General features: G+C 40.3%; 1 protein-coding gene across 7 annotated transcripts in view; it reads right to left on the bottom strand.

Annotated features, from left to right (window-relative positions):
- Positions 1–20,072, bottom strand: part of DST (dystonin) — a 527,522-nt gene that overhangs the window by 168,035 nt on the left and 339,415 nt on the right. For 4 of the 7 annotated variants that reach the window (XM_045294845.1, XM_045294847.1, XM_045294848.1 and 1 more), the window contains exons 11-23: positions 19,886–19,992; positions 16,179–16,298; positions 12,977–13,072; positions 12,754–12,881; positions 7,393–7,486; positions 6,950–7,104; positions 5,920–6,382; positions 5,708–5,836; positions 5,479–5,556; positions 5,232–5,393; positions 5,036–5,140; positions 1,209–1,304; positions 574–699 (exon numbers count right to left, since the gene is read on the bottom strand). In XM_045294845.1, coding sequence (XP_045150780.1) covers positions 574–699; positions 1,209–1,304; positions 5,036–5,140; positions 5,232–5,393; positions 5,479–5,556; positions 5,708–5,836; positions 5,920–6,382; positions 6,950–7,104; positions 7,393–7,486; positions 12,754–12,881; positions 12,977–13,072; positions 16,179–16,298; positions 19,886–19,992 — 1,859 coding nt within the window. Of the gene's footprint in view, positions 1–573; positions 700–1,208; positions 1,305–5,035; positions 5,141–5,231; positions 5,394–5,478; positions 5,557–5,707; positions 5,837–5,919; positions 6,383–6,949; positions 7,105–7,392; positions 7,487–7,605; positions 7,773–12,753; positions 12,882–12,976; positions 13,073–16,178; positions 16,299–19,885; positions 19,993–20,072 lie in introns of those variants that run through there. The other 3 variants (XM_045294846.1, XM_004696339.2, XM_004696340.2) reach the window with 1 other exon arrangement.

Here is a 20,072-nt window from a genome sequence, read left to right as displayed (position 1 = left end):
AGTGAAGATAGATTAAAATTCACAAGATCTGTGCCCTTCTTGCCTCAGGCTTTTATTGTATTGTCATCTTTACTCTCTATCTCCCCTCTAGCACATACATACCATAAGGGTAGAAAGTCTTGTCTGTTTTGTCCCAGACCTCCAACATTAAAACGGTGTCTGGCATACAGAAAAGCCTTAGCAGTGTAGAATGCATAAAAGAACACAGGCAAAAACAACCAACAGAACCAAATCAAACCCACGGCCGTCAGGTTGATTCAGACTCAGAGTAAGCCTACAGCAGACACTAGAGCTGCTCCTTAGGGAAGCAGGCTCCCACGTTGAACCCCCACGCAACTGCTGGTGACTTCCAACCCTTGATCTTCCAGTTGGCAGCCCCGTGCTGAACCCAGTGCCCCACGAGAGCTCCTTAAACTCTCAAGGCAGAAACATCAACAATGAGCGTTTGAATGCTTGATTCAATAAAACAGATCCAAAAGACCAAGAAAGTTCCAAATATGTAAAAATACAGCAAAGCACTAATCACTGATGAGCTGCATCACTGAGGAGCCGCATTTGTATTTTGACTCGTACCATTGATTCCTGAACAAGGTCTTCGAGTTTGTGAATGCTGCTTGATCGATCACAACTGTACTTGCGCTGAATGGCATCCTTTAGATTTCGTAAGTAATCGGTAGCTTCTTTGGCATCACTGAAAAACTAGGGGAAGACAAAACCCGACAATTGGAGGACTTTAGATGTCAGTAAAGCACAGAGTTGCCAATAATAATCACATCCTTTGAGTCAAGCAACAACTCTTGAACTTTGGATAACTATGAATTAATGCTGAGCATCCAAAATGTATGCTTATACTATATTTTGATTGAAGGTCTGTTTTCATTTAGTATTTAGTACGTACAAATGTGTTTTATAAAAGAAATGAACTTCCAAGACTATTTCTGAAGAAAACTAAAGAATGGGGGAGGAGGATGAGAGATCACTTGGCTGACTGATTTATCCATAATCAAAACATGTCCTTAATAACAGACATAATTACAAAGATTTTCTGATATTCTGAGAAGTTTGTAGAGTATTTCTTCCTTAAGAGAATACTTCAGTGTGTCCTATGGGACATGAAATTCACCATTAGATCCCACCAAAGGATTTTTTTCTGCAAGGCAACCCAAATCCCAACACCATCTTCTGACGCTGCAGTCCTAATGACATACCTCGAAATACGCAGTGTTGTCCTTGGTGTGCCGCTCCACGCACTGGCAGAGCTGTAAGATCCAGCTCCACTGCGTCTGCATGGCTGCTCGGTAGGCCTGAAGGACAAAGCAGAGCCAGTGTCACTAGCTGGAGAGAAATGAGGCGGGCTGCAGTGACGCTCCCAAGGCGTGTGAAGAATCGATGGTGACATTCTTTTAAAGGAGTAAGACTTGAAAAATCCGAGAAGAGATCTAAGAGCCTGGACTTAGACACAGCTAATCTGAACGCTTACATAGCAATTTTTAAAATGAGTTTGGTTGAGCTCTTGCAAATTGAAAAACGTTTGCAGTTTTCTTCTTAAAATATATGGGCTCTGTGAGCCAGTCAGGGTGCAATGTAACAATGATGAGAAATACAACCTTCCTCTAGTTCCTAAAGGTTTCCTCCCCGCTCCCACTACCATGACTCGAATTCTATCTTGCAAGACTGGCTAGACCAGAGGAGGTACACTGGTACAGATAGGAACTGAAAATACAGGGAATCCAAGATGGATGAGCCCTATAGGACCAGTGGTGTGAGTGGCAAAACAGGGAGGGTAAAGGGAGAATGGGTAGGAAAGAGGGAACCGATTGCATGGAACTGTGTGTGACCTCCTCCCTGGGGGACAGACAACCGAAAAGTGGATGAAGGGAGAAGTCGGACAGGGCAAGATATGACAAAATACCCATTTATAAATTATCAAGGGCTCATGTGGGAGGGGGGAGCGGGGAGGGAGGGGAAAAATGAGGACCTAATGTCGGGGGTTTGAGTGGAGAGAAAATGTTTTGAGAAATGATGTACAAATACGCTTTACACAATTGATGTGTGTATGGATTGGGATAACAGTTGTATGAGCCCCTAATAAAATGTTTAAAATATATATATATATATATATGGGCTCTGGGGAGTGGTACACGAGGAACCTAAGTAAAACGTGAATTGGATGGAAGCAATCCCTACCATTCAGAAAAACCAATTCTTTAACCTGTCCCAACCCTCACACACCTGCCTCGTGGCTTCTTCAAACACCTTCCTTTCTCGGGACTTTGGGTCATTAGATCGTACAATACACGTTCTCACACAGAAATACATAGTTATACAGTTTTGCCCTTTGTTTTCGCTTCTAAAACTAAACCCAGAATCCGTTCAAGGAGGATAAAACACGTATTTTTTTGTTTTTGCCAAGAAAGGATTTTGGAGACTAAGGGAGGAGGGTAAGGGAAGGGCGCTCTGCTTCCAATCCGGTGAGTTCTCAATATTAACCCTGTGTTTCTGGGACAAACGTATTTGGTTACCTGAATTTTTATTTTCTACTTCATTTACGTCTATCATCCAAGAGTAAAAAACATACATAAACATTTTTAAAATTTTTTAAGTTTTAAATGTAAAAATTAGAGAAACATGTAAAACACTTTGATATATTTCATGTGAAATTCTCAGACTTCCTGCAGGGGGCGCTACAGATATTTTAACGACTCTTAAGCAGTGGTTCTCAACCTTCCTAATGCTGCGACCCTTTACTACAGTTCCTCATGCTGTGGTGAGCCCCAACCATCAAATTATTTTCGTTGCTACTTCATAACTCATTTTGCTGTTAAGAATCATAATATAAATATCTGATATGCAGGATGTATTAGGCGACCCCTGTGAAAGGGTAGTTCTACCCACTAAAGGCGTCGAGACCCACAGGTTGAGAACTGCTGAAAGGAAACCCTGTTCCTTCTCTCCGTCTCTCGTGTTATGCTCAGGCAGGCCTTCTGGGTTAACGTTATAGTGCAGCATCGAAAATCAGTCAACATGTCACAATCACATGATCTGCTGTCTTGAGTTAAGCTACTTTGAGAAAATTGTCAATAAAAACCATTATTGCGCATTGTGGGATTGGTTTCTTTTTCATTATAAAACATGAAATGGATAGTTAACCAAATAGTATTCCTGTAACAGGAGCCCTGGTGGCGGAGAACTGCGGTCCACAAGGCATGTAATTTGAAAGAACTAGGTACTCCTCCGGAGGAAGACGGGGCTTTCTCTGCCATGAACAGTGACAGTCTTGGAAACGAACACAGGCACTTTCACCCTGTCCTATAGAGGGCTGGTATGAGTCGGCATCAACCCCATAGCAGTGAGCTTTCAAGTTTATCCCCGTAACCACACAAAATACTGGATAGGTACAAAGGGATCATAAAGGTAAAGAAGGTTTAACTTTGTCCCTCAAGAAACTTCTATTTGATTTGATTAATATTTCTACATGAACATAAGTCACATTCAAAATTTCTAATTACATCTAAATTCTTAACCTATCATATTTCTTTAAACTTTCGTCTCTCTTCCCTGAGAAATATTCAACGTTTAGTCTATTCAGATCTTTAATTATTCTATTATAATTTTCATCCCAGAGTGTTTCCCTGACTCTAGTATGGCTTTAATATTTGTAAGTGGCACCTCAGAAGTATGTACAGCCCTATGGTATATATAACATCCCTAAAACTCTTCCTCAGGAGGCCTAGGACTTTATTAATCAGTTGTATCATGATCATGTCCCAAGAGCAGAGACTATCAGACAGATGCCTTTCCTGAGCTCTTGTCATCTTTCAAGCAGAGCTTGATTTTCCCTCTGGCAAGATGCCACACCTGTCCACATTTCCTCTCTGGCAAGGTGCCACATTGGTCCCATTTTCTTACGTAAACCCTGTCTCCATTTACATTTAGGAGTTATATAACTATATCTAGTATGGTAGCAGGTCTGAAAATTAAAATCTCCACTACCTGATAATGACCAAGGAAGTTCCTGGCTCGCATTTGACGTCTGCATTTGAAATAGTTGTGAGACAGCCGTCCCCAGATAGTGTGCACAGTTTGCTCTCATCTACTAACATAAAGGTTGCCAATGACCTGGGAATCTGCCTGCATGAACAACACACACAAGAAAACCCTACGGGCCAGTTATACTTCATGACACAACGGATCGCCATGAGTCGAAATGAATTGAACCAACAACTCTAGGTTTGGATTTGGGTTTGGGCTAGGAGACAGGGGAGGACTTATTTGAAATACTTGCACTGTACTATAAGGTCATGCCAGGATGCTGTCCCAACATACCTACAAAATAAGTCATAAAAAATAAAATAATTTTTAAAATACCATTCAACTCATAGCAACTTTCTACAAAGTTTCTGAGATGGAAAATCTTTATGGAGCACATAAACCTCGCTTTTCTCCCATTGAGCAGCTTGTGGGCTTGAACTGCTGACCTTGTAGTTGGCAGTCCAACGCTTCCACAGAAGCATTACCAGAGCTCCTTACATAAAGTTCTATAATAGATGCTTACTATTTAATACAATCTTTGGTACACAGTATGCTCTCAAGAATTATCAGCTATTAAATAAAAGAATAACAGCTAATAAATAAAAAGTAAGTTGTAAAAAAAAAGAGTAAGTTGTAAGCATACATTGTTTACTTTCTCATTTTCATGACAACCTTATAGGTTAGAAGCCATTTTCCTCACTTTTGAAAGAAAAATGAAGTTTAGTAAGATAATTTTCCCCAAAGGCCCTTTGTCTTTACAATAAGGCATTGACCACAGGGGATGACAAAGCTAACATTATTCTAAGTGACGGGAGACACACTTCAGAGCAACAAAGCTAAAGGCAAGAATCATGCGGTTTGCCAAAAACATTCATTTTGAAATTAGCCATATAGTTGATATACACCTTTCATAATTTGTATTTTCCTATCTGTTGGCAATAAATGTATCTAAAGGGTGATAATCAAATGTCAATATTCAATCACAACTAGCTTCCGGACTTACCTCAATAGTTAATCGTGCTGGGTGGTTTTCCAGAAGTAACTGCTCTGCTATGTCCTGAACGGATTTAATATTTTCTTCCTTTTGATCAAGTTCTCTCATTAATTCCTAATTTAAGAGAGGAAAAAGAGAAGTGGGTGAGAAAAAGGTCAAAGCCTAAGTAAGACTCTAGGATTCAACTGGAAAAGCTTGTACTCACAGCATGGTAATCTTTCTTCCGAGGTATGTTGGTATTTCTTTCACTCCAATCATAGGCAACTTCTTCCTCTTCCTTTTCATTCAACCAAATAAGTTCATTGGTTGCTCGAGTTACAAAATTATGGAGTGTATCAAGGTGTCGTTCTTGGTTTCTGGATGTATTCTTTATAAGGAAAATCGTCATGAGAACAGGTCTTTCCCAAATATAGATGTATTTCTATTTCAAACACCAAGGGTCAAACACTTACCAGGAGTTTTGCATACTGACTCTCTAGTCTGTGCAACTTCTCTGCATAAGTTAATTTAAGAGGTGCCGTCATTTGGATCTATAAAAACATGGTAAAAAGACACCAAGGTTAGAAATCTTAAGGAATTCTAACTCACAGTGAATGTATCTAATATTGCATTATAAGATCTGTATAGTGCTAAACAATAGTAAGCGAAGGTAACATGTATGCAGACTTTAAACTCACATACCTCACTGAGTTTAGCTTCCTTAAGGCTAGATTCAAATTCCTCAATAGCTCTGTGAACATTTTTATGGTTTTCTAAATGGCTTTCAACACTTGGCAAATCTGATCCCCATTCAGTACGGTCCAGCTGCACCTTTAAACAGTGAAGTGATAGGTTCAAAAAAACAGTTTTAGCAATAAAAGCTACCTCGATCAGGTGACATTAAGCCTCTTTACCTGCATCTCATCCACCCAATTCAAAAGATCCTGAACAAATTTCATGTTTACTTCCTCTTCTGTTAAATTCTGATCCAGCAAAGACGACTTTAGAAGGGGTTTTCGGATCTGCATCAACTTGAGAGTTTGCAATGAATTTGTTTCTACTCCTGAGTTGAAATTTGGGCCTAACCCTGATGGGAAACCAGGTGTGTAAGCTGGAGTAACCGATGGAGTCAGGCGGGAAGTCAGGCCTGAGGACAGGCCTGAGGTCATGCTGGAAGAAGTCAGGGAAGGTGTTAAACTCTGGGTCAGACCCGAGTTCAGGCAGGGATTTAAGGTCTGTGCAAATCCTGAGTTTAAACTTTGAGTGATTCCTGATATCATGAGCTTTGTCTGTTCCGTCGTCAGCAGGCGCCCTTTACTATACACAGAAGAACATTCATTCCTTAAGGCCATAATTTCATCTCGGAGCTTTGCTACCCTAAAAATAAAATGAAGAGGGATAAGGTCTACGATAAAAGGCACTTTTCGAGCAAAGGGTCACAAAGAAAAAAAGGCACATTTCTGAAACTTCCTCTTTTTCAAATGTCACACATAAACTTTTAAATACATGTGTATCATTACTATAGCATATTACAGCATTGGTTATTATAGCCTTATATCATAAAAATATTTTTCCTATTACTGATCTCTCAAAAAGAACGGTCTTTATACACCAAAGTATACCACAATTGATATGGCATACACTTCATTGAAGAGAGTAAAAAACATATTTCATGAACATTCACGTCTATTCTTATTACTATTATTGCTGTTAGTTGCCATCAAGTTGTGTCCGACTGATGGGGACCCCCATGTGGGCTGTGACCTTTCAGAAGTTGGGCAGGCCTGTCTTCCGAGAAACGTATGGGGGAGACCTGGAGGGAGGTGCCTTCAGTAAGTAGTTGGCTGCTTAATCATTAATGGCCCCCGGGGCCTCCTCCTGTTCATTAGTTCTCATGAGATGATTACCCTATAAAGCACAGGTATAAATAAGTAGCATTCTTACCTCTGTACTAACTGATCTGCCTGGTAATATTTTCCATCTATAAGAATCTGCACATCAATTACATGCTGGCGTAAAAGGTTCTCACATTCAAGTATATATCCGGCAATTTCTGCTTCATTCTGGAACTGCAGCCCTGATTCCAATCTTTTAGAATCCTGCATTTTGCAAAGAACTGAGTGTTAAAGGCGGTGAAACAGGTTGCAAACTTGGCATCAAACATAAAACTCCCAGGTATTGGAGCAGAAGCCCACACAGGGTCCCTTTGTTTTCCCTTGGCTGGCTCCTGTCCCTCAAGAGAGTCAGTTCCACTCACAATCTTTAACACAATTTACATTTCCGAAAAGAAGATATGCTTTTAGCCAATTACCCAAAATGCTATACAAGAGTTTCCACGCACTGAGCCCTCACTACCACAATCACAATGACTCCAAAAATTAACTTACAGACTGGAGGGCGTTCCGGGCGAGTATCAATTTGTCCTCACAGATAACACTGTCCCTCTGAACTCGCTGGGCAATCTGCTGTAACATTTCCAACCTAAAAGAAGGGACACACTGAATTCAAACCTCTCCCTTCGAACTTGGCCACTTCACCATCGCCATCAAATGCTGCCCAGCAAAGGAAAACCCACAATCCCCCACTCTCCACCCCAATACCTGTGTCCGTCAAGGGATTCACTGCCGAAGCTAATGCAGGAATTGATCAGCGTTGGGCCACAATTAACAGAGAGGAAATTTTCACTTGAATCCAGGCTGGTTCGAGTGCTAGTGGTGTTGCTGAACACAGAATCACTGCTGTGGTAACTGTAGCTACTGCTGCGCATGTTTATTCCTGAAGTGATGCTCTGTCTTCCACCACTGAAACCAAGAACCTCTGCAAAACGCACCACTTCTGCCGGTGAAAGGTGGCGGCTGAAGGCTGGGGCTTGAATGGCTCCTTAAATATGCCTCTACATGCATATTCAACACGCAGCAAATAACATGCTGATAACTATTCAAAAGAATCTCGCCTAAAGCCACAGGTTTGCTAGCTGAGGTTTGCTTTTGTAGCTTGCATGAAAACCCTACAAGTACAGACAAAGCGCCCCAATGGGCGTCACAGGGGAAAGATATGCCAAATATTTTCATCCCGAGTCATCTAGTTGCAACCACCTAAAAACAACTCAGCTGCCGCACAGGCGCAGGTACTACTAGAAAAGATGATTCTGGTAACAAGACCACGAGCTTAACAAACAAACAAACCCAAGCCAACCAATATTCAAACACATCCTGACGATAGCAAAGGGACAGATTGAATGACATGAGGCTGTGTTTATATAACCAATGACTCTGATAAGAAACAAAGTGTGCTTGTCATTTGTTTGGGGAGGTCAATTTAACTGGAAAGGTATCCATTGACCTCACTTTATATGGCCTGCTCTTATAGCCTGCTCTTAGTAATCTTATTTCTAACTGTATCAGAGTTACTGAAATTGTTTTTTAAAGCTAAAGCATTAAGTAGAAATATCACTGCAATGCTTGTCTGTGCTTGTTTCTCCTTTTTGATTTGCCTGGTAATTTTTTCCATCAATAAGAATTACACGCTAGCATAAAAGGTTTTCACATTCAATCTCATGTCTGGCAATCTCTGCTTCATTCTGGAATTGCAAACCTGATTCTACCCTTTTAGAATCCTGTATCTTAAAAGAACTGAATATTAACTCTGTGAAATAAGGCATAACAAGCCTGGGTCTTCTCATTTGTCTTTCAAATTCCCATGCCATGTAGGTAATATTTGAAATGCACAGTTAATGCCAAAAAAACTTGTTGCATCAAGAAAAATGAAGACATTTACTCAGCCAATCTCCTAAATATTTTCCTATGCCCAGTAGCACAAAGCCAAATTGCTACTTCTCTACTCTAAGGGTGGATATATATTTTTTCTTTTCTGAAGGCAAGATGGGGAAAATATGAGAATTTTCGTGAAATACAGCTACTAGCACCTAAAGGTTATCAAGCAATTATCTTCTTCCAGGAAATTATCAAATCACTTTCTATACATTAATCTCATCTTATACTCATAACCACCAAATTCAGCAGGTATGATACTATTACACCTTGCTTAGAAATGAGGAAACTGAGGCTTAAAGAGATTAAAGAACTTGCTAAAATTATACAGCTAGCAAACCAAGGAGCTAACAACCTTAATGCAAAAGTGACTGGCTCCTGGGCCCTGCCATCTTAACCACACACTTTTATTGTCGTCCTTTTGTTATGTGCCATGAAGTCAACTCCATTCACATCAACGCGCTGTGAATGCAAAGCCTTGCCCAGTCTCCCACCACCCTCGCTGCTGTTGTGGCTGAGCCCACTGGGCAGCCACTGTGCCCACCCATCTCCCTGAGGGTCTCCCTCTTTTTCCATGGCTTTCCCGAGTGTGAGGTCCTTTTTCCAAGGACTGATCTCTCCTAATTACATGCCCAAGGTGAGAGAGACACAAACCCACCATCTTTACTTCCAAGCAGCATTCTGGCAACTCAACTCCCCTCCCCATCCCCCCCCAACCCCACAACCTGTCCCGAAAACAAAGATTTGTTTCTTCTTCCAGCTGTACTTTGCGCTCTCTTTACTTGATCACTTCTTTTATTCGATTTGACTACTCAATGTTGAAAAACAAGTTTCGGAGTTCTCTTCTGTCACCCACGTTGGTCTTTTCTTTATTTCCTAACTTTTTTATTTAAACAGTTCTATTGGTACTTCATCCATGTATCATACAATTCATTAGTTCAATGATATCGACCAGAGTTGGTATTTCCTAACTGTTTGATGACCGTTTGCTCTCTCCGCGTATGATGTCTTGGTGCCATCCCACAACTTGTCTGGTCTTCAGTCACTACGGGTCGAATCTGTTCTTGAGAGGCTCTCTATAGTTGGGCGGAATATAATGAAGGACTTATTGTAGCTCTTGTGGATTTTTTTAAATTTTCTTCAGTTGCAACTTGAACTTGCATATGAGCAGCTGATGATCTGTTACAAAGTCAGCCCCTGGCCTTGTTTTGGTTGATGATATTGAATTTCTCCATCATCTCTTCCCATATGTTGTTGAATGGGTGAAGAGTATCAATAAAAGGCTCTGGTAGCAATAAATAAAATTGTCCTTATTTATAAAAAAAATGTTCTGAAAGGAAGAATTTGTTGGTGTTACAAATTCTCTCATGTGATCTCCCGCTGTTTCTATAATTCCCACCTTATTTTCTAACTACTGCTTTTTCAACTTTCCTCCTTTTTTTTCAATGTTTGCGTTCCAATTGTCAGTAATTATCAGTACATCTTCATTGCATATTTGATCAATTTCAGACTAAAGAAATTGGTAGAATTCTTCCATTTCTTCATTATCGGCTTCAGTGGCAGCTATTCACTGATTTGAATAATAGTTGTAACTGGTCTTCCTTGCTGGGCATATAGATATTATCCTATCTCAGACAGCATTGTACTGCAAGACAGATTTTGAAATATTCTTTTGGATGATGAATGTGACTCCATTCTCCTTGAGTTTGTCATTCTCTTCATGATAAACCATATGAGTCTCCAATTCAAAATGGCCAATGTCAGTCTATTCCAACGCACTGTTCCTAGAATATTGAATTTATGAATTCCAATTTATTTTTGGTGACTTCTAATTTTATTAGATTCATACTTTATACATTCTACATTCTGAGTATTAATGGATGTTTGAAGCCAGGTTTTTTTTGTTTTTGTTTTTTCATTTTTGAGTCTTACTCCACCAGTAAATGGAGAGCCTGAAAACGCTGCTCCATTGTGGTGGACTTTACTAGGAGGACGCTGCTCCCCCCTCGTCATATTTCAAGTGCCTTCCAGCCTGAGGGGACCATCTTCAGGCCTCTACCAGACAGTGCTCCTGCGCTAGTCATAAGGTGCTCAGCAGCAAATTCCTCAGCAGTGGACAACCTAGCCCTTCTTTGTAGTCTGTTCTTCGTCTCGAAGCACCACCAAAACCTATGGACCATGGGTGAACCCACTGGGATTTGAAATACCAGTGGCAAGCTTCCAGCATCACAGAAAACTACAATCCACCCCAGGAGGACAAACTGACATACAGGAAAGGTATGTGTTTTACTAACATTTATAAATATCTGGCCACTATTCAGATAACTAAAACTCTACTCGATGTATGTTCTCTGGTATACGTTTCCTTTCTTTTTGCTTAGTATCTCATTTTGATCACCCAGAATGAAGTTCCATCCTGAGTATTTCAAGCTTGTTTCCGTTCTAATGATCCAGATACACCAAACCCAGCTGCAGTTGAGCCAGTTCTGCCGCATGGTGCCCCCACATCAGAGTAGAGCTGCAATCCATTAGGTTTCCTGTGGTGTGTGTGGGGGTGGGGTGGGTCACTGAAAATATATTGTTGGGCCTTTCTTCAAAGACACCTCTGGGTGGACTCAAACCTCCAAAATTTCAGTTAACTGATGAGCACCTTAACCATTTGCACAACCCTGAAACTTCAACGACCCAGCTACTTTGATATACTATTATGCTTACTATAACAAAAGTGGAATCAATTATTTAATTGTTAAAGAACTGGAAAGTTAGGCTTGCTTTCTTATATCTTCATTATTTCATATTCCAACAACACAGAAGGCACTTGCAGAACACCAAGGAACATGAATATCTATATTGTGCCCACTGTATGAAGCACTGGTAAAACAATGAATAACAAAAAAGAAAACAAGAGTTTAGAACTTATGCTGCATAGCAGCCTGCAATTAACCAAATGATCACACAAATCAAGATCAAATGACAACTGAGAATAAGTGCAATGATGTAAATATGAGCATAAACTAGACATTTGATATAGTCCGGGAGATCATGAAAGTGTTTCTACAGAACGCAACCCTGGAGCTGTGATCTGAGGATGAAATAAACTCCCCTGCCAAAAGAACAAACTGTTCAAAAACCCTGTGCTTGGGAGAGGGCAGAGCCCCTGAGAGAGACGCTGTGTCTGCCATGCAGTCAGGAGGGTGTGAGGCGAGACGAGATCAGGGAGTTGTCAGTTTTTTCTCATAATATCTATCACAGGTTAGGTTAGATGTTGAGAATGCATGGTCTCTGTGGAGCTCACAGATCACCACTCCCACACACTACAGGTCACGCTGTGGCGAAAGGGGTAAACCAGACAGAAATTGATCCAAAAAGATCTTTCCGACAGATTACGCGATCCCATCTTGGGTGAGAAGAATGGTCAAGAGACAATGATGGCACTGTAGGAAAAACTAATTTGTAGCAGCGTAGCAGAAAGGAATCTCAAATGGACATTTACTGAGTGTCTTCTAGACTACTACCCCATTACTCTTTAAACGCTCGACTTTGGTTTCCATGGCCCCATTGACAGAAAGCCAGACTGAAAAATGTAGTAAGAACCAAAATAAGTTAATTCTTAACTCAAGAACCTGCAGATATAGGCTCTGTTGACTTAAGACCAGTCTTCAAGATTCTCAAGGGAAATTTTTATTGGCTTCGAAATTATGAGTGCCCTATACGATTAGACTTCATCCAACAACCCAGCCTAATAGACACTTGAGTGTATTCGCTCAGGGTCTTAGTCCTCCAGCCTTTTGGAAGAATTTATAGATAAGGAAGTGGAAAACCAGAGAAGCCAAGTGACTTCTCTAAGCTCACAAAGCCAGCAAGTGGAAAAGATGTTTTGGGCCTAAGTCTGTCTGGTTCTTAAAAGTTGCTGTATTTTCCATACAGGTGGGTGGGGAGAGAGACGTTCTCCATCTCTAGCCTTCCATCCTTGCCTACCTTTCCACTTCTGGGCGCAGTGCTTTCTCCCTCTCAAGCATGGCGATGATGAGTTTCCCCCACTCTTTTTCTATGTCATTTGGATGATAACCTTGCAGGAGTTTGATGCGTCCAAATTCTATCCAAATCTTGGAAAAGCAAAAAAAATTTCATGTGAAGCAAAAATTCAAAGTATAACCAAGTTTTACAATACAAAAGAATAGAGAAAGGAAACTTTGTTTACCTCTAACAGTTTATATAAGCGTTTAATTTTTGATTTTTCCATTTCCTTTGGTGGAATTTCTGTTTCTTTAAACTGTAAATACTGATTATAAAGTGCCTGAAATGAAAAGAAAAATAAATTAAGGACCACAAATCAAAGCCCTGTTTCATTATCTCATAATGTCACCAATTCAAATGCCAGATCCTTGTGTCGTGTGTATTCAGTGGTCTTCCTCTGAAAAATTCAACACCTGAGGACAGTAGCAAGTCCCAGACAGTTAGTGGCATGAATTATGTAAGAACTGAGGCAGGTGTAATTTGATAATATAATTACTCTAATGTGTGCCACACATCTGGATAATAATAAACTGTAACAGCGATTCCCACGGCTCTGCTAAGAATCTCTCATCATCCAAAACAGAACACATGATCTTTAAAATAAGCACTTTATAAAATGTTCTGTTAGCTTTTCCTTTTTGAAAAAAAATATTCTGATGTAGTGTCCCATAAAGGTAGGGAATCAGAGGGGCTGTTTTAGTCTACCCCCAAACTGGCTAGATCATTGAAAACTGAACTCTTATCATAGGGACAGGTTAAGATTTGGTTTCAATGATCCGTTGGCCAAATTATACAGACTTATAGATAAGCACCATGATGTGAATGCCTCAATCCTATAAGGAAATTAGTATCTACTTTGTGCATGTGAAGTTTTGAAACTTCTTAAATATAAATTATTTACTGTATTTTCTATAAAGGATCTTCAGAAAAATAATGTGTATAAAACATCTCCACATTTAATAAGTATACACTAATCTTGTCACGCTAATTCATGTTATAAAACCAGACACTATAAATCTTCAGGCAGGTATTCAATGTTTTGCTGGTTAACCAAATTATTAGACACTGCCCCATAATGCATTTCCTTTACTAGGCTTATCCCAGGCACAAGAGAGCAACCTGTGTGGTTGCTTAAACTTCTTCTATAATTTTAAGGAACATCATTAATCAGAGGGCAGCAAAAGTCTCTGAACAACAGGAATTTCCATTTGGAAATAAATATAGTTGAGGGCAAAGAGGAATATTTCATGAATTTGGGCAGCCAATAAGCACCAAATGCTACCAAATGTTGAACCCTGGTAACCGGTGGTGCTGGAAGGTTAAAAGGTTATCTTGTCCTGGACAGGTTTGCATCCACGTAGGGAGACAGCACCAAAACAAGTTTAGAACAATGTAAACACATCTTACCAACAGATGCCAAGTAACTTTATGGCAAAGACCTGTGGCAACTTGAGAGTTAGGTTTTTGTTTCTTTTTTAACATTTTATTGAGAGCTCTTACAGAGCTCCATAATTCAATTGAATCAAGCAGAATTGTACAATTGTTGTTTCAAACATTTTCTATCTTCTTGAACTCTTTGATATCAGTTTCCCTTTTTCTCCTCCCTTTCCCGCCCTACCCCCCAGGAACCCTTATTATTATATAATATATTGTTGTTATTATTATTTTCGTATCTTATACCATCCAATGTATCCATTCACCTAAATTCTGTTGTTCATTACCCTAGAGTGGGGTTATATAGTCATCATTGCTATCAGTTCCCCACCACCTCCATCTCTTCCCATACCCTCAGGAAATTATTACTCCAATTACTATTTCTGAAGTGTTTATCTATCTTGGATTTCATGCATCAAATGACCTTAATTATACAAATGAACATATGCAAGTCTAAGATTAATGAGGTAAAATAAGACCGTAATAATAATGAACATATGCAGGTCTAAGATTAATGAGGTAAAATAAGACCATAAGAGGAAATATTAAAGAACCATGGGATAGTTAGTTATGTTTCATCAGTGCCACACTGCACCCTGGATATATAATCCCTTCCATGTGGCCCTTCTCTGAAGGACTGTTCAATTATCTTATAGGTGGGTTTTGGGTCTCCACTTTGTCTATGCTCCTGTATGTCTATTTGATTGCTTGCTTTTGAACTTCTGATACCTATTCCTGTCAACGCCTCATGATCACACAGGCTAGTGTGCTTCTTCCATGTGGGATCTGTTGCTTCTGAGCTAGATGGCCACTTGTTTAACTTCAAGCCTTTAAGACCCCAGATGCTATATCTTTTGATAGCCAGGCACCATCAACTTTCTTCACCACATTTTGTCTTCAGCAATCATGTCAGGAAGGCAAGTATCATACATTGCCACATTATTAGAACAAGCCATTCTAGTTCTGAGGTAAGATTTAAGTAGAGGCCCGACATCCAACTGCTTCCTTGTTGTAGTTAGACACACACACACACACACACACACACACAAATATACCTATCCTTATTTAAACCTATATATATACTTTTTACTTTCTTGTTTGTTCCTCTTTTTCTTTCCTCCTGCCCCATTATCATGTTTACCCATCGTTCACCACTCAGTAATTTCTCTGTAAAAGGGTTTTCCATAGATGTTTTGTTCTGATGCATGAGCACAATGAGTAATTGTGACAAGTCTCATCCTGGGTTATTACAGTTTTTATAATTCCAGTTTAAACATGAAAAGTCTATAAATCAAGGAATTAGATCTTGCAGCTAATATTCACATGATCCATTTTTAAAAAATAGGCTACTCTACTATGTAATCCAAATGTTCAAAGTCATACGATTTGATCTTCAATCTGAGTCGTCATTTCTACTCCTATACCATCTTTACCTCAAAGGACTTAGCCTACATTTTTAGGTAGTTACAAAAGCTTTGCTAGACCACGAATTCACTTACTCTGGGAGTTAGACCCTAATTCTCAACTCTGTGGTCAAACAGATTGCATATACCCCCTGTTGCAATACAAAAAAAATACCCTCCCTTAGGCAGGGTTTAGGGACAGGCAAACTCACAAGCCCCATCCCTTGTGTGTGAGCTTCCCAGAGCCTCTCCTTTCACAGCAATCCAGGAGTTCCTAGGGGACTTTTCACACACCAAACAAGGTCTGGCCAGATCAGTTCCAGAGACTCTCCCAATTCTACCTTTGACACTGAGAGGTTGCAGATTTCTTCAAGCTATTGCAGCTATTATAACAAATATTTTTAGTGTTTATCTCTTTTTTCTCTGCATAGTTAGAACAGTAAACAAAACTGTTGCTTTTTAGTGACCTTCCAATTTTTCTTGAACTAAATGGAACCAGTAAAGCATTTTTTAAAAGTTTAATACTCCAACTTCTTTGGGGACACTGACCTTTAATTCCACAGGGTTATTAGGAAATGTTCTGTCAGACATAGTGGCCACGTGGTGTCTAATCCACTGGATGAGGTAGTTCACCATATTCTGGTACTCGATCCATTTGACTTCAACATCCTAGAGCAGTAACGTGATAGAGAAGGTTCAAAAGGTCCAAGACTGTAGAGACTCACATTCATATCTCCACACAATCCAGTCCGATATCATCCTGTGAATGCACCTATCTTCAAGTGTAACAGAGCCAACTCAATATTTTCTAATTTTTTATAGTTCCAAGAATTTCAAAATAAACAGCTGGAAAAACATTCTCTGAAGGCTTCTGAGGTTACATACAAGCACAGTAGAAAAAAAATGCTGTGGTCTATTTTAGATGCTTGCCAGGAGCTCAAAGGGATGCAGAAACTAGATTAGTCACAGTGTGTGTCAATCATTTTAGATCTAAGTCCATTGGATAATCTAAGTCCATTAGATACCTGACACTCAAAACAGCCACACAATACATAGGAAATTAGAAATTAATTTTAAAACGCACAATAAATAGATAGAGTGAAAAAAGAAGTAGAGGTAAAAGCCAGGTACAGATATGCGTCTGTAAACAGTCCCAGAGAAATGGCTCGATGTTGGGCTTCCATCTGCAATGTCAGCAGTTTGACCAGCTGCTTGTCGGGAGGAGGACAAGGCTGTCTACTCCAGTAGAGAGTTGGTCTCAGAAATGCACAGGGGCAGTTCTACCCTTGCCTATTGGGTCACTGTGAGCCAGCACTGATGCAACGGCAGTGAATTCGGTTTGGGGTTGGAAATAGTCACTAAAGGCTTATGAGAGAGGGAATTCCTAAGCATTCTTGAAATATGCATAAGTAACTGGTATGGGGTGTGGTAAGGGGTGTTAATAACATGACAGGTATTCCAAATGAGTCAGAGCACTGCACGGGAAATGCCCTGGCTACCAATAATCAACTCCTATTGGAACGTGGTAGACAAATGGTCCAGAGGATGTAGCTATGCAGACTTTCAAATGTCAGAATGCCGAGACTGGATTTAATCTCACATACAACAGGGTGTCTTTAAGTCAAAGACGCATCAGTTGACAGGGATAGGAAAGAACAAGCGGTTGGAAAAAACAGTTTACCAGCACAGCTCTAGTGTGGAAGGGTAAGGGACAGGAAGAGGTAAAGGACCACAGAACAGGGACTGATCAAAAGAAACATTCTGAAATGAAGAACTGGGCGGTGATTGTCTGTGAAATGTGATGGAAAAGAAGTATCGGTGATGATGCACAGTCTAAGCCCAAGTACATGGTCAAGGGGCGAGAGCACCATCAGAAGTCCGGCAGAGAGAAAGCAGCCCGTGTAGCAGAAATAATCTGAAGTGCTTCTTGGGAAATGTGAGAATTTTCAAATGGTGGTGGAACAGCCTAATGTAACAGCAGGTGACAGCACATTTGGGGTGAGAATTTACCCAAGGCATCTGGGATAAAACGCTTTGGAGTTGTTTGTTTTTGTTTTCCAATCCATCAACACGTCAGGCCTTCTTTAAGGAAGAAACTAACAATAATAAGTAATAATAACTCGGAGAATCAGGGCAAAAAGAATGTCAAAGACAGTTTAGAAAACGAGAAAAATAAAACATTAAAATGAAAATTTTAAAAGAAAGTAAGAGAAGGGGAACCAGGAGGGGGAAAAAAACAAAGAAATCAAGAAATAAACAAAGAAACAAAAATGGGAAAAGCCAGGTAGAAGAGCCTCAAAATGCCCCTAAAAGGATTCAAACATACGCTCTACATGTGGAGCACTTAATCGCCTATTACGTACAGTTCCCATGAGGCACTGTGTGTGCACCTGAGTCCATGAAATATGATCTCTTTTACTTACACAGTAAGGCTTTGTATAATTTTTGAAATGAAGCTATCCTAGAGGGCAAATAAAATCTGTTTTGAGGTGGACCATGGGCCAAACCTTCTCAATCTGTATTCTATCCTTCATAGATGTTTTTAACTCCAAGAAATGATAATCCCGGAAAATTTTGAATTGTTGACTTTTAGTATAAGATTCCTTCAAGGAGAACAGTGGGACAGAAGCTATAAAGCAAAGGAATGAAAACAATAGAAACTGGTAGCACAAGACAACTCCTTAAGAGTGGAGTTGGGGGTAGGGAAACAGGAGTGAGAAATCACGTAGGTGCTCAAGGAGGCAGCACGTTCAAAGTGAAAAGTCCAACCTGTGCCCCGGCCCCTGCCCCCTAAGAGGAAGACCTGAGCCTAGCTGAACAGAGGGGGGAGAGCTGGTCAACTGGTGGCAGGCATGAGAGAGGTGGGTGAGCACGGGAGCAAGTGACTCGGGGCTTCAGAGAGGACGAGGCTATTGGAGGAGGAAACAGGAAGTCTGGAGGAGAATGAAAACTGATGTAGAAACATCACACAGAGGTGACCTAAGGGAGTGGGGAAGGGAGACAGATCACCAGGATGAGCTCCGAAATCTTCCAAAAGAAATGGTCGGGGCCACGGATCTGTGCAGAGGAGGGGAGGAACCTGGGTGAGCGGGATTGTTTCCAAGTACACAAACAGAGCATGCTCAGATTTTCTGTTCTCTTTCAGAAACTCAGAAATGCTTGTTAGCATGACCGCTGCGACGTGCATAATTGAACTGAATTACAAGTAAGGAGCTCAAAGCTGTGGGTCAGAGATCTTGCCCATGCTGCTTACTAAAGAACACTGCTAATTGGGCCAAATCACATATCCTTTCTCTGAGACTAGTAACAAGAAAAACAATACCTAGTCAAGTGATCTCAAGGACTCACAGGAGCCAATAAAAAAAATTAGTTCCTCTCTCTCTCTCTGCCTACACACACACACACACACACACACACACACACACACACACACACTATGTATATACATAGCATGGAGCCCTGGTGGTATAGAGGTTACCCAATGGGCTTCAATCCGCATGGTCCACAGTTCAAAACCATTAGAAGCTCTGTGAGAGAAAGACTGGGCTTTCTACTCCCGAAAGCAGTTAAAGTCTCAGAAGCCCATAGCACTGACTCGATGGCAATGAATTTGGTTTGGTTTAGACATATGCACATACATATTTGTGTGTGTAGATACATATCTATATATATGCACATATACAGATGCATATATACACAAACACACATACATATACATAAACTGAACTCACTACCACAACTCATAGCAACCTTGTGGGGCAAGGAAGGGTTTCTGAGCAGAAAACCTCACCTTTCTTCCTTGGATGTCTAGTGGGTTCTAACTGCTGACCCTGCAGCTAGCAGCCCAACATGTAACCCGCTAATGCCTCCAGGGCTCATTTTATATGTGTATGCGTGTGCATTCACACACACACATATATATGTATGTACATATACATACACACACATAGCAAAAAGAGAAATTGGTAAACAGTAGCAGGATCAAAATTGAAATCTGTAAATTTCATTTATAAAATGACATGTAATTCTGAATGGTCTGTTTATGGCAGAGAGCAAATTTGATTGTGAGATGAATTTTAAATTTTAATGATGAATGGTGCCACAAAATGCACAGCATACCAGCTTGGTACACACGATTCACTCAAGTTCTTTTAAAGCTATTTGAAATGTTATCATTGCACACAGCGCTGTCAAGGAAGGCAGTCATCTGTTCATTGGTGAGTCCGTAGCACTTAGTATGGAAACTCAATACTCACATTAGCACTGATGCCTTCGCCACCCTCAGGGACTTTGGGAAATGCATCATAGAGAGATGACACGTAAGTTATTACTGACTTCTCATCAGGTGAGGAGACATCAACATCTAAAAGCAGCAAGATATAGTGGTTATTTAACAATGCTGGTAGGTTGCTTTTGATCACACTTCATATTGGTCTATAAAGA

The sequence above is a fragment of the Echinops telfairi genome, unplaced genomic scaffold (assembly GCF_000313985.2).
Source record: "Echinops telfairi isolate 266 unplaced genomic scaffold, ASM31398v2 ScPeMD7_3533;HRSCAF=4204_1, whole genome shotgun sequence".
NCBI classification, from domain to species: domain Eukaryota; kingdom Metazoa; phylum Chordata; class Mammalia; order Afrosoricida; family Tenrecidae; genus Echinops; species Echinops telfairi.
Note: the sequence above shows the minus strand (reverse complement) of the source record. Positions and strands in the feature narration are given on the sequence as shown.